Source organism: Halichoerus grypus, chromosome 9 (genome assembly GCF_964656455.1).
Source record: "Halichoerus grypus chromosome 9, mHalGry1.hap1.1, whole genome shotgun sequence".
Classification (NCBI taxonomy): domain Eukaryota; kingdom Metazoa; phylum Chordata; class Mammalia; order Carnivora; family Phocidae; genus Halichoerus; species Halichoerus grypus.
This window is the reverse complement of record NC_135720.1, coordinates 123,247,074-123,259,392: the sequence shown is the minus strand read 5'-3', so window position 1 is coordinate 123,259,392 and position 12,319 is coordinate 123,247,074. Positions and strand designations below refer to the sequence as shown.

General features: G+C 42.4%; 1 protein-coding gene across 8 annotated transcripts in view; it reads left to right on the top strand.

Moving 5' to 3' along the window:
- Positions 1-12,319, top strand: part of LYRM4 (LYR motif containing 4) — a 267,655-nt gene that overhangs the window by 31,799 nt on the left and 223,537 nt on the right. For 7 of the 8 annotated variants that reach the window (XM_036091315.2, XM_036091311.2, XM_078055647.1 and 4 more), the window contains exon 2: positions 6,291-6,411. In XM_036091315.2, the coding sequence (XP_035947208.1) occupies positions 6,291-6,411 (121 nt within the window). Of the gene's footprint in view, positions 1-6,290; positions 6,412-6,548; positions 6,670-12,319 lie in introns of all 8 variants that reach the window. The other variant, XR_013441377.1, reaches the window with a different exon arrangement.

Here is a 12,319-nt window from a genome sequence, read left to right as displayed (position 1 = left end):
AGTCAACTGGGTACAGGATCCAACTCTGCCACTTACTAGGCATGTAATCTTGGCCTAAATGTTCTGAATCTCTCTGAGCCGTAGTTTGTGAGGATTAAATGAGGTCATGTATATCCAGTACTTAGCACAGTGTCCTGAGCATGGTGCTTGTGCCATCAATCAAAGATATTATTTTCTTCCCCCTTTTGGGCCCTCAAGACAGCAAATGACTATGGAGAGCAGCCTTTTTCTTTGCAGTTTTGAGAACAGAAGTCTGAGGATATACTTATCTATATTCCATTCTCTATTACCTACTTCAAGGTTTTTCTTTATCCTTTCTTATTTTTTCTTTGACCTTGGGCTTCAGGGTTTTATAAGTAAATATCTTGGCATTGTACTCTGGTTGTTAAATCCAGTGAGTCTTCTCAATTTTTATATAATCACTCCTGGGACATTTTCTTCTATTATAACTTTAATTACCTACCCAGTTCAGTTTGTTCACACTTATTATTCATAGGTTATGTACTTTTGCCCTGTTCTGAAGCTTAATTTTTTTTCTTACATATTTCTCATCAACTTACATAATTTTTCTGTTTCAGATTTGACTTTCCAGTTTGTCCTCCATCCTGGTTTCTGTAATACAGCATTAATTTCTACTTCAGCCATGTACATAATCATTGTCTAGCATTGCAGTCTTTGGTGGTATCTTTTTGCTTTTCTTAAAAGTGGGCAAATGTAATATAACTCCAATACTATTTATTTTTTCAATTTTCCTTAAAAGTCACCCAAGTGAGAAATAATTTACCTATAATAAAATGCATCTATTTTAAGTGTACAATTTCTATGTTTTGTCAAATGTAGATGTGAAAACACCACCCCAGACAAGCTAAGAACTGTTCCATGGACCCCCAAAACTCTCCTTAGCCCTTCTGTGTTCACTTTAAATGACTTCTACCTCCTCTTTCATCTCTGTGTAGATTTCCTATCTAGTCCCTGAGTCCAAAACCTTGTTGCTCTCCTCTGTAGCCCTAGTATTGTACTTACATAATAGACATTCAGTACATATATCTTCAGTGAATTCTCAGTGCACATTTTGTAACCACTACCTCTCAGAGGTTATTTCAATCTTTGTGCTGCAAACTCTTTTCATTCTATTTCCTTTTCAGTTTCATATTCTTTGTTGTGTTTTCCTTATTGATTATTGGCCTTTTTCCTAAAGATCTTTTTATTATTGCCTCTTATATTTTGAGAAGTATATTCATTCCCTAAGTCTTTATTGAGTACAGTCTCTGAGCCAGGCACTTTAGATCCAGTGGTAAACAAAAAAGAGAAAAGTCCCTATTGCGTGGGGCTTATATTCTAGTGGGAACTTATATTCATAAGAAGGAAGCTTTCTGATCTGTCCCTCACCCTATTATCCACCCAGAGTACTCATGACCTTCAAATGGTCCTTGAGCTTTCTCTCTCTTGTTGTTAGTATCCGTTTTGTTGTACATCACACACGCCACAATCCCAAGGCTTTTGCATTAGTGTGAGAGATAAGAGCCTGAACCAAGATTAGGGCTGAAGGTTTGGAGAAGTGGAAGGTGATTCAGAAGAGATGTAAAAGGTTGAAACAATGAAATATTGTGCTTGATTGAATATAAGGAGTTAAGGGAAAGGAGGGAATTTAGGATGAATCCCCAAATGTCTGACTTAGATAGTTAGCTTTATGAAAATGCACCTACCTGCAAAGGGAATACTGGCCACTGGGGCCAGGGAGGAAAGAAGATGGTGACTTCAGTTTGAAAGTGTTCAGTACAAGAAGCTGTAGGAGGAATAGTGGGTGTCTTGTGTTAGCAAGTCCAAAAGGCAGTTGGGTTATATGGATTTGGGACTAGAGAATGACTTGGTAGCCAGGGGCATATATATGATGGTATAAAACCTTGGGCACAGATTCAGTTAGTGGAGGAGATTTTATTTAGAAGAAAAGAGATCCAGTAGAGAACCCTAGAGAATACAACATAGAAGAGGCAGCAGAATAAGATGAGCTCGCAGAGTAGCCTAGGAAGAAATAACTAGTAGATCTAGAGAGCAGGACAAGACACCAGCTTGCTGTGGAACTCTCCATCAGTAAAGCAAATGTAGATAACTCAGTAAAAAATGGCAAACACTGTCATCGATCTCATAAAAACTATTGACTTCAAAGGATCTTATTTTTATTAAAAATGATGATTTTTTAAGTTTAAGTTTAATTTTTTTAAGTGGCCTGTGTATGCACTGAGTGCCATTTGGATCCTAAGCCTTGATGAATCTTGAGACTTGACATCAACAAGTCAGCAGATACCAGTGTCGGGGCATACAACATGGTTTCGTTAGGTAGCTTGGCCTCAAAGATGTGTTAAGGGTGAACCAATGACCCATAAGCAGGGGTAGGATCCCAGAACACACTGGCACTCTCCTCTCAGTCCCTTGGAATCTGAGGCATGGCAAAATTAAGCAGCTTTCTCTTTGTGGCTATAAAGGAATTTGAGTTAAGGCAAGTTGATGGAGCACTTGTCCTTCCAAGCAATTGAAGGAGTTTGCCCCAGAAAGACTAAAAGAAGGGTCAAGTTGTTTTGTTATTGAGATACTTGGGGTTGGGGAAAGAAAGAAAAAGCACCAATGTTTTTACAGGATGAATAAGCAGAGAAACCAGATTGTGGGGTGGGGTGGTGATGAAGGATGATGCAAATGAGGGGTATTATATCAGCTTGTTTCCCAGTCGCACCTTTTGGACGCTACAACCAACGTGAGCCTCCAAGTGCTGTGATTATTGGGGCCTGCATTGGAAGGGGAGAAAGTAAAGCAAGACCTCGGGCACCATAGTGCTTTCAGTACTGTCTGCTGTTTATTTTGCAGCTGGGAAATTACAGTGGGTAGAAGAATCTCATAAAGGAGTTGGATCCTTGCAGTGGTGAAAGGATAGTCAGTAGAGCGTGTATACACTCGGAGATCTCATGGCAGACTAAAGGGCAAAGGCTGGGGTAGAGAGGAAAAGCCAAACAGAAATCTGCACAAGGAAGCATGAAGAAAGTCCGCAGAGCTTCAGGAGCGTAGAGGGAGAGTGACTGTATGAGCAGCATAGCCATACTGTTTCTGTGGATGTGGTCTGCTTTCCCAGAGTTGGCAGCTCTTACTGTTATGTAGCCTTTTATTTGTTAATTTTTCATGCTTTATTTCAAACAGCATCTGACTCATACTAGGATCATTCCATGTGCGGCAGCTGCACATTTTCATGGCGGCCTCTGCACATTTTTCTCTGAAATGTTCTTGCTCAGTGATAGGGTCAAGAGGCCAATAGCCAGAATGTGTTCAAGGATAAATGGTTTTCCTTGTAGTGGTGGAAAAAATGCAAAGGATAAAAACCAGGTGGGGGCAGAACTGAAACAATGGGTGGTTAGCCCTCTCCTACGAAATTTGAAGGTTCGGGCAGATTTGTGATTACCTTCACAAAGTTATGATCATTTGAAATAATCCCTACAACTGGGGCATCTGGGTGGCTCAGTCAGTTAAGCATCCAGCCCTTGATTTCAACTCAGGTCATGATCTCAGGGTGGTGAGATCGAGCCCCACGACAGGCTCTGCACTGGGCTTGGAGTCTGCTTAAGATTCTCTTTCCCTCACCCGCTGCCCCTCCCCCCCAAAAAAATTAAAAATCTATTTAATAAAAAAGAAATAATTCATACAACTGAAAAATTTTCATGCAGTAGTAATTACTTATATGGTTCTGAGCCAGTGCAGTGACTTCTCTGAGGCAAAGGAAAACACTGTATGTTTTAGATGGTGGAGGAGGACGAGGAACAAGAAAGAGAAGAGAGAGCCATCACCACATCATTCGTGTTAGAGGTGCATTCAGGTTTGGAACGACAACTCTTGATTGCTTTAGACACATTTAATTCAAACATCTAGAACTTTGTTCCTTTAAGTGTGGACTTTGGAGATCTGGGGAGACAACAAGAATACACAGCCGGCTGTGTAAAAGGCTGTACCTTGAGCTCAGCTGATAGAAATCTTTGAGCCCCGTTATTTTCTGATTTCCTTAAACTTTAGAAGAACTTCAGACTTCATGTTCCAAGCTATACTCCCTTTTGTGCTGGCTATTCTGGGCTAGTCACTAGCTTCTAGAGAAATGAATTTAGTAATGATTACTATTGACCATTTCATTTTTCCAAAAATCCCATGCAGCATCCTGAGTGAAAAACTAAAACAACGACGACTCCCTGGGGTAAATTCCTGTTCTAAAACCAGTCCTACATGTGGAACAAAATATTAGAATTAAATTACGGTGTCCACTCTGCTCCCATCACCACCAACAAAGAAACTGTTTTGAGGAATATGTGGGTGTGAGGAAGGACAGTGGTATTGTGTTATGTTAATAACCATCATGCTGTGCAAGAAAGTACCCCAGAAATTGCTTTTAGCTTTCCTAGATAGTCTAACCTCTTGTTAGATTAGCAGCTGTACAGGAGAATATCTGATAGAGTCTAGTAAGAATCCTTTCCAAGCCTTCATAATAAAGGAGTTCCTGTCGTTACATAGTGTCTGCTAGTTTAGGGATTCCATTTCCGGTCACGGTTGTCCCAAGATTGATCCTGAGCACCCAGGAGCGCCTCTGCAGATACTCCCGTTGGTTCACCAAGGCTTCAAATGAACGTCTGTCCAGTGGCTTATGTCCTAAAAGTGTCTGCCTTTCTCTGTCACGATTCTTAACGGCACAAGATTTCATTTTACTTTTGCTTTTAAGCACAAAGGACCCGCCATTTGGATTTTTAATTTAGAATTTTTTTTTACTTTAGGAAAGTTGATCTAAAACAAAAGTAGTCTTCTCTAAAACAAGTTTTTCCCAGTAAATGATATCCATCTCCCTGAACATACTCCCAAACTCCCAAAGAAATTATATTCCCCTTCTCTCATCTCTTTGCTTCTGTGTGCAAATGTTATTAACGGGTTCTATTGGATTCTTTAGCTGGTGTTTAAAGTTAAAAGCGGAGCCATGTGAGATCATAAAAGGACTGGAGAAAATGGTGTTTGCTGTGACTGACTTGGACTCCTCGCTCTTCATCTCTTGTGTTCAGTCTTGCGTACATGGGGAGGGCATGGGTTAAGGCCATGACTGTGTAGGGGACACATCAGGTTAAGGACTCTTGATTATCCAGACCATTTTGCCCTCTGTCCACACACCGTGGTATGACCCTGAGGATGTGGGATGAAGGTGAGACCGTGATGTCAAGAGAGGGGGGTACTAATGCATTAAGATATTAAGAAGAAGAGCTTTTGTTGATTGGGTTAGAGGATAAAGCTGAATCCTCCCAGCAGCCCTGAGAGGTAGGTGGTATTATGCCCATTTGACAGATGAGGGAACATGGGCTTATGTTAAGAATCTGCCCAAGTTCACACAAACAGTGGGAGCTTGGAGCAAAGCCGAGCTTGTCTGATTTGAAACCGTGCTCTTGAACTGCTGTCCTGTGCTGCATGTAATTTATATTGGTGGGGAGAGGGTGTTTGTATGTGCACATATGTGCATATGTATGCACTTTAAACATGGAGGAAGGCAGGGGTGCCTGGGTGGCTCAGTTGGTTAAGCATCCAACTCTTGGTTTCATCCCCAGGGCATGATCTCGTGGGTTGTGGGATTGAGCACCGTGTCCGGCTCCCCATTCAGGGGGGAGTCCGCTTGAAGATTCTCTCCTGCTGCCCCTCCCCCTACTCGTGCTCTCTCTCTGTCTTCCTCTCTCTCTCAAATAAATCTAAAAAAAAAAAAAGATGGGGGAAAGCATTTTGGTATAATCTCCACTCTCCACTGTGGTAGGATCCCAACATGGATCCTTATACGTTATATTCCCCAAGAGGAATAAACAGCTAAAAGATGGGACAAGACTGGAGAGCTGACCCGAGTCGGGCATAGATTACTGTCTGGGTGCGTGCGTATGTGGCGCATTGTGTCACCTCTCTTAATTCTTGCTTTGTCTCTGTACATTAAAGGTTCAATTATCCATGTTAATGGAGAGAACTCAGATGTGAATAACTAAAGAACCAGGAATCTAAGGAGCAATTCAGTAGCAGTTTGCCATTTATATGTGGATTATTTGTGCTAGATTTATTTCCCTAATCTGTTTGTTTAGTCATCCCAGAATAGTAATAGATGGGCCTGTCCCAAGAGCAAAGATCTAAGTGGATTATTCACAGGGGAATATAGACAGTTAATTCGTAAGGAAAGGCTTTTGATTTCATTTAAAAGCATAGCTTCAGACTGCTGACACTTTTTCTTTTTTTCTCCTGAATTCATTTAGAACTTACACTGTCAGGAGGATAAGAGATGCCTTCAGAGAAAATAAGAATGTAAAGGATCCTGTAGAAATTCAAGCCCTAGTGAATAAAGCCAAAAGAGACCTTGGAATAATTCGTCGACAGGTAAGATGGTTCGATGATGCACTGTCTTTCATTAAGAGGTGTAAACTTTGACATATCCCCCTTAATTGGACATCACTGCTTTTGGTGTTTATGATTTATACCACAGGGTCATGAAACTGTTCCTTTTATTCATATAGACACAGAAAGATGACCTATCATATTACTGAACTCAAGGAGAACATAAAGGAAAATATCAGCTTTCCAGAATTTCAGGGAATGCATCCTTCTGGGGAGCTGTATTCTCATCGTTTACTAAAGGTTGATCTTTAAATATGAGAAACTTTTAAAAAAAATGTTGCCCCTAAGATATATTTACATATTTATGCGTTGACATATGTCAAAGAACATAAATATATTCTACTTTTCCTGGTATTTTAAAATGATAATTCAAGGTGATGTTGCCCTTTTCTTGGAGACATGATCGTTGGTGAGGAACCTGAATTTTGTTGCCACATGGAACGTGTATCTGCAGGTGCAAATGATGTAAGGCACAGCTGCTTGGCTACTGACCCCATAATGGACCCTGGAAGGTGTGTTTGTCTTTGTCTTGTAGAAGTGCCAGGGATCACCTTGATTTGTGCTTGCTGTTCTCTTTCTCCGGAACATCTGCAGCAGCATGGTCTCCTGGGTAGTGTGATATGTCCCTCTTTCTGCAAAATTAATTAGAGAATCAGAGGCCAAGTAGCCTGCTCTCGGTTGGTTTTCTCACCCTCTAAAAAACTGATCCTTTTCACTATTTTTCTTTGATTTAGCAACAGTCATACCATAAGCTCCATTTCTGCTTCCATTCGTTTCTCTTAGTTGCAGTAAATTTGTTTATAAAGAATGGAAGGGAAGTCCCTTATGATTTCCCTCAGTTCTGCCTAGTGTTTTTGGAAAGGGCTTGTTTAACATCATCAGGAGATACCAGCTCAGCTGACGGCATATCATATCATACTATATGACATATATATGCAATTATATATGTATATATGTATACATATATCCCTAACCCTTCTTCATGCTTCACTCTAAACGATTCAGAAAAAGAAGCAATATTAAATACTGTAGTTTTCAAATTCAGAAGTCTTGCAATGTAATGAAACAATCCCTTCTAGAATAACTTTTTGGATTCTGATAACCCTCCTTGAGTTCTCCAGTTACCTATCTAGCAACAGAATAACTTCGCCACATTCAGACAAGCCTAGGAAATGATCTTTAAGGAAGGCCATGAGAAGATAATAGGATAATCAGAAAAAGAAACCGATCTGCATATTTGTGTGTACTTTGATAGTGTCAGGTAAATGAGTTGTCATTTTGAAAACTCTAGGATGGTGGCATTTTCCAGGCATCAGTGGTTGAATTTTATGGGCTCCTTTAGCACTGGAACTTGGAAAAAAACAAGCATCCTGAGTCCTTATTTCGCATAAACTCAGATTCAATTCTTTGGCACTTTCTGTTGTAGACGTTGGCAAGCATCTCCCAGACTGGTTTTATCCTTTAGCATAAAGTTGCACAGAGTAGAAAACTGCTTAGAAAAGGTGCCTGTAAGTACTCTGTGCCACCATTTCTTCTGTTATGTAATTGTGTGTGTCACCTCCCGGTTTGAAATGCTAACACCGCCCTTTCAAAAACAAAAAGATTAGACTGGCTCTCTTCAGACATCCCCAGTGAATCCGCACTCAAAACAGACTCAAACCTGCAGCCTCTGGACCTGTGGGGGCCAGGACGCCCTCCCCAGGACAGCCTGGCAAGTGCACCTTCCTTGCCGGTTGGGGAACAGGTGGGCCTACTTTCAGGCCCAGGGCCCTTCGCCAGGAGAGCAGCAGATGATTATGTTGGCCCTGAAGACTCTGCTCAGAAAGGTTCTGACAAATGAAAACATTCCCATTCCATCAGAGAACTCGGCCAATTACAGGTCAACACCTGGGAAGTTCCAGCTCACTTCCCTTTCTTGTTAAGACTTCCTGAATCCAGGTGTCACACTTACTGTAGTTAGCTTATGAGATGTTAGCGACTCCTTGAGCTGCCTTGCTCTGCGCTGGTATGAGCTGACCTTGGCCTAAAGGCCTGAAGTGAAGCAGAGTCTCTGTTTTCTTCTCACTGGCTGCTCTCCATAGCCTTCTAGCATGCCTCCCCGATTTCCCCTCCCTGCATGATCTGTTCTCCACATACTGCCAGAGTGATCTTTTCTTAAAAGGAAAATTAGAGCAGGTTTTACCCCTGCTCAAAACCCTCCAGAGGCTTCATAGCACCATGGCAATAAAATCTGAAATCCTTAAGAAGTCCTCAATGGCTTTCCATTGCTTATGGCTCCCTCACACTTTCAGATGCCTTCTTGATGTCCCTGATATACCCCCAGCTTGTTCCCATCATGAGGCTTTGTACCCTCTGCCTGGAATACTCTCTCCCCAGACCTTCCCGTTGCTCAATTCCCTTTTTCCCCTCAGACTTTTATTCCAATTTCACCTTCCCGCAGAGGGCTGTCCTGACCACACTGTCTGAAATAGCCTTCCTTTTGTCACTCTATCCCATACCCTGCTTTGGTTTTCTTTACAGCATTTATCAGTCCTGAAAATAACATCACATATTGCCTTGTCTGTTTTATCCTCCTCCGTGAGGACAGGGATCTCCCCTGTCATGGTCACAGTGCCTGACTGGCCAGAGCATGGGCTCTGGGGCCAGCCTGCCTGTGTTCACATCCTGACTCAGGCTACTAACTATGTGATCTTGAGCCAGATATTTAACCTCTTGGTGCCTAATATAAAATGCAGATGAGAACAGGCCCAACCTCATGGGTTATGGTGAGCATCAAGTAAATTAATACATGTGAAGCCCTTCGGAGGATGCTGGCACATAGTAAATACTTGCTATTATTGTCATCAGGAGTATCTAGAAAAGCCCCACCTACGGTGGGCTCTTAATAATCTTCTGTGGACTAAAGGAATATATGAAGATATATTTGGTCCCTGGGATCATACATCTCAGGCAGGGGGTCTGAGCCACCAAATCATGGTATCTTGCTAGCCACCCAGAACCTCTCCTCAAAGAGAATGAGTCATGAAGGTAAAGTGGAAACCTGATGAGGCCCTAGCCTCTAATCTAATGAGACATAACCAGCATGAGCTGTAATACCCTTCCTATCAGATCCCTCTTCCTCTTGCATACTGGGACCCAAAGACCATCCACCCGGATGCACGTCGATCTCAGCATCACTTCTCCATGGATGAGAAAGCCCTGGTCATCTTTGCAGCTGCCAGATAATGCACATCTGTAAAGGCAATGCTCAAAGTAGAACCCTCCACCCGACTTCCCTCTCGACATGGTTTATCTCTTCCCTGCTTTCTAGTCTGTCTTTAGAGCGGGTCTTGCTCTCTACAGACGTGTCTTCAGTCCCTTCAGTCAGCTGTGACTCTGACAGTACAACTGTGCACGTGGTAAGATTGTGAGTTTTCAAAGAAGTCTCTGAGCAAAGATTTTCTTCTGGTTTTTTGGGGTAGAGAAACCAAGGTGCAAGCTGGATGCCTTGTCCATGGCCACATGGCCAGACCTGAGCTTAGAGGAAACTCAGAAGTTCAAGGACATGAGCTCCTGAGTCAGTAGAAATTGAAGGATAAAGATATTCTTAAGTCATTCCCCAATTTCATACCCAAGATATGTAAGGACCACATCAACCCGGCTCAGCCTCTCCTCAGAGGTCATTCTTCCTTCGTATTTTTTGCGCAGAGATTTTGTCTTCATTGTGGCAACCCTGAAGGGTTCTACCTAGCATTAGTATTTCCCATTTGTCTTTCATACCGCTCCTAAGGATTACTCTGATTTCAAGAAGTAACATTGCAGATCATTTTTCCTCCATTATGAGCAAGTCAGACTCCTTTTGCTCACTCTATAATTATGGCCCACTCAATAGAAGCCTGGCAAACACTTGTTCTTTCTTTGACATTCTTAGACCAACTCTCCCCTGAAAATTATAATCCAGTCTGTCAGTCTCTAATCTCTTTCCAGCTACAAACATCATCTCATAGCCCATAACTAGCAGAGGCATCCTTCCACCTTTCTCTAAATTCCTGTTATGTCCAAGGGTGCCTGGGTGGCTCAGTCGTTAAGCGTCTGCCTTCGGCTCAGGTCATGATCCCAGGGTCCTGGGATCGAGTCCCACATCGGGTTCCCTGCTCTGCGGGAAGCCTGCTTCTCCCTCTCCCACTCCCGCTGCTTGTGTTCCTGCTCTCGCTGTGTCTCTCTCTGTCAAATAAATAAATAAAATCTTTAAAAAAAATAAATAAATTCCTATTATGTCCATATAAAATGGTTCTGTAAAGACAGATTGACCCTGGCAGCTTGTATGAGTATTTCCTTTCTGCTGAAAGCAAGTTATGGACCAGTCCCCACTAAACCTAGCTTCCCTGTCTGCTTCCCAAGTGGGATCAAAAAATTGGAGAGGCCTGCGCCGCCTGGGTAACTTAGTCGGTTAAGCATCTGCTTTCGGCTCAGGTCATGATCCCAGGGTCCTGGAATCAAGCCCTGCATCGGGCTCCCTGCTCAGAAGGGAGCCTGCTTCTCCATCTCCTTCTGCAGCTCCCCCTGCTTGTGCGTGCTCTCTCTCTCTCTCTCTCTCTCGCAAATAAATAAATAAAATCTTAAAAAAAAAGAAAAAAAGTTGGAGAGGCCTTTTGTGTATGTGCCAGAAAGGATGCACAGAAGCCGGCCTGTGTATAGGGTTGGGCAAACATCTCTCACACAATCTGGGCAGCAAAGAAGTACCTAAGTACTTCCTACCTCAGATAGTAAACAAGGCCCCTTGGGTGTTTCGTATCAGAAAGAAGAACAAAAAGGTCAACCATGCTTTCATCTTGGTTCTTTCTTCCATTTTGCTGTTCTGAAGGTATTCCTTTTGATTCCTATTTATAAGGCGTGAATTAGAATAGCTCTCAGGTAATCACTCCCACTCAGTATAGTTTGTCGTGCCACTTTGGATTTTAAACAACCAGAGCCTGCCTTATTTGGTATCACTACTTCTATGCTCTATACCCTTGCTACTCGAGGAATCTCTAAAGACCTGCACCATTGCCATCACCCAAGGGGCCCTCTCTCCCTGTGTAGTTCACAGATTTTGGTTCTTCAAAGTGAAAGTATTTTCCAAGCATTTTGAAGTAGAGTGGTCACCTTTGTTACATTCCTAGCTAAATAGCCACATGTCTGTGAGAGAAGAAATAGAAGAGGCAGCTGAGGGCGGGAAACTCTGGCTACAGTGGGGAGGCATTACCAGACCCATCTTCTTGTACTTTGACAGAATTTCCCTGAATATGCCAGTTAAGATTGTGGTTTTAGGAATACTCAGCTATAGCCTAAATGTATAGCAGCTTTTTCTAGAAACCTGGTGAAAACTCACATATCTGTGCAGAGTTTGGGTTTATTTCCAGCTACATGACGCTTTCCGTGTTCATCGGAGTGCATCCGTGCTAACGTCCTGGGGTCTCAGCAGCACAACTGGGTAACAGAAGGGGTGTGTGTGTGTGTGTGTACATGCACGCACACACGCTTGTGTGCACATGTGTCACGGACCCTTTCCTTAGACAGTTAACTGAGTAAAACCATAATCTCTAGGAGAGGAACAACTATTCCCTATTGAAAGGTTCCCAACCACCAGCTTAAGTAGGCTAGCAGATTTAGCTCTAAATTTCCATCTAAATAATGTTTGGTTCCCCTACCAGGGATGGGCTGTACATGTACTGAAGTTAAGGAAGGCATCCCACAAAAGGAGGTTCATGTGTAACTTCAGTATTTGGGTGAGGATACTTGATGCTGTAGTATGTGATTGTACATGCTGGGTAACAACAAGGTTTTGGGGTCATACTGGTCTTGCCAGCAGCTTTTCAGTGATGACGATTTTATACCACATAGGTCGTTCATAAGCCAGTGTGGGTGTTTT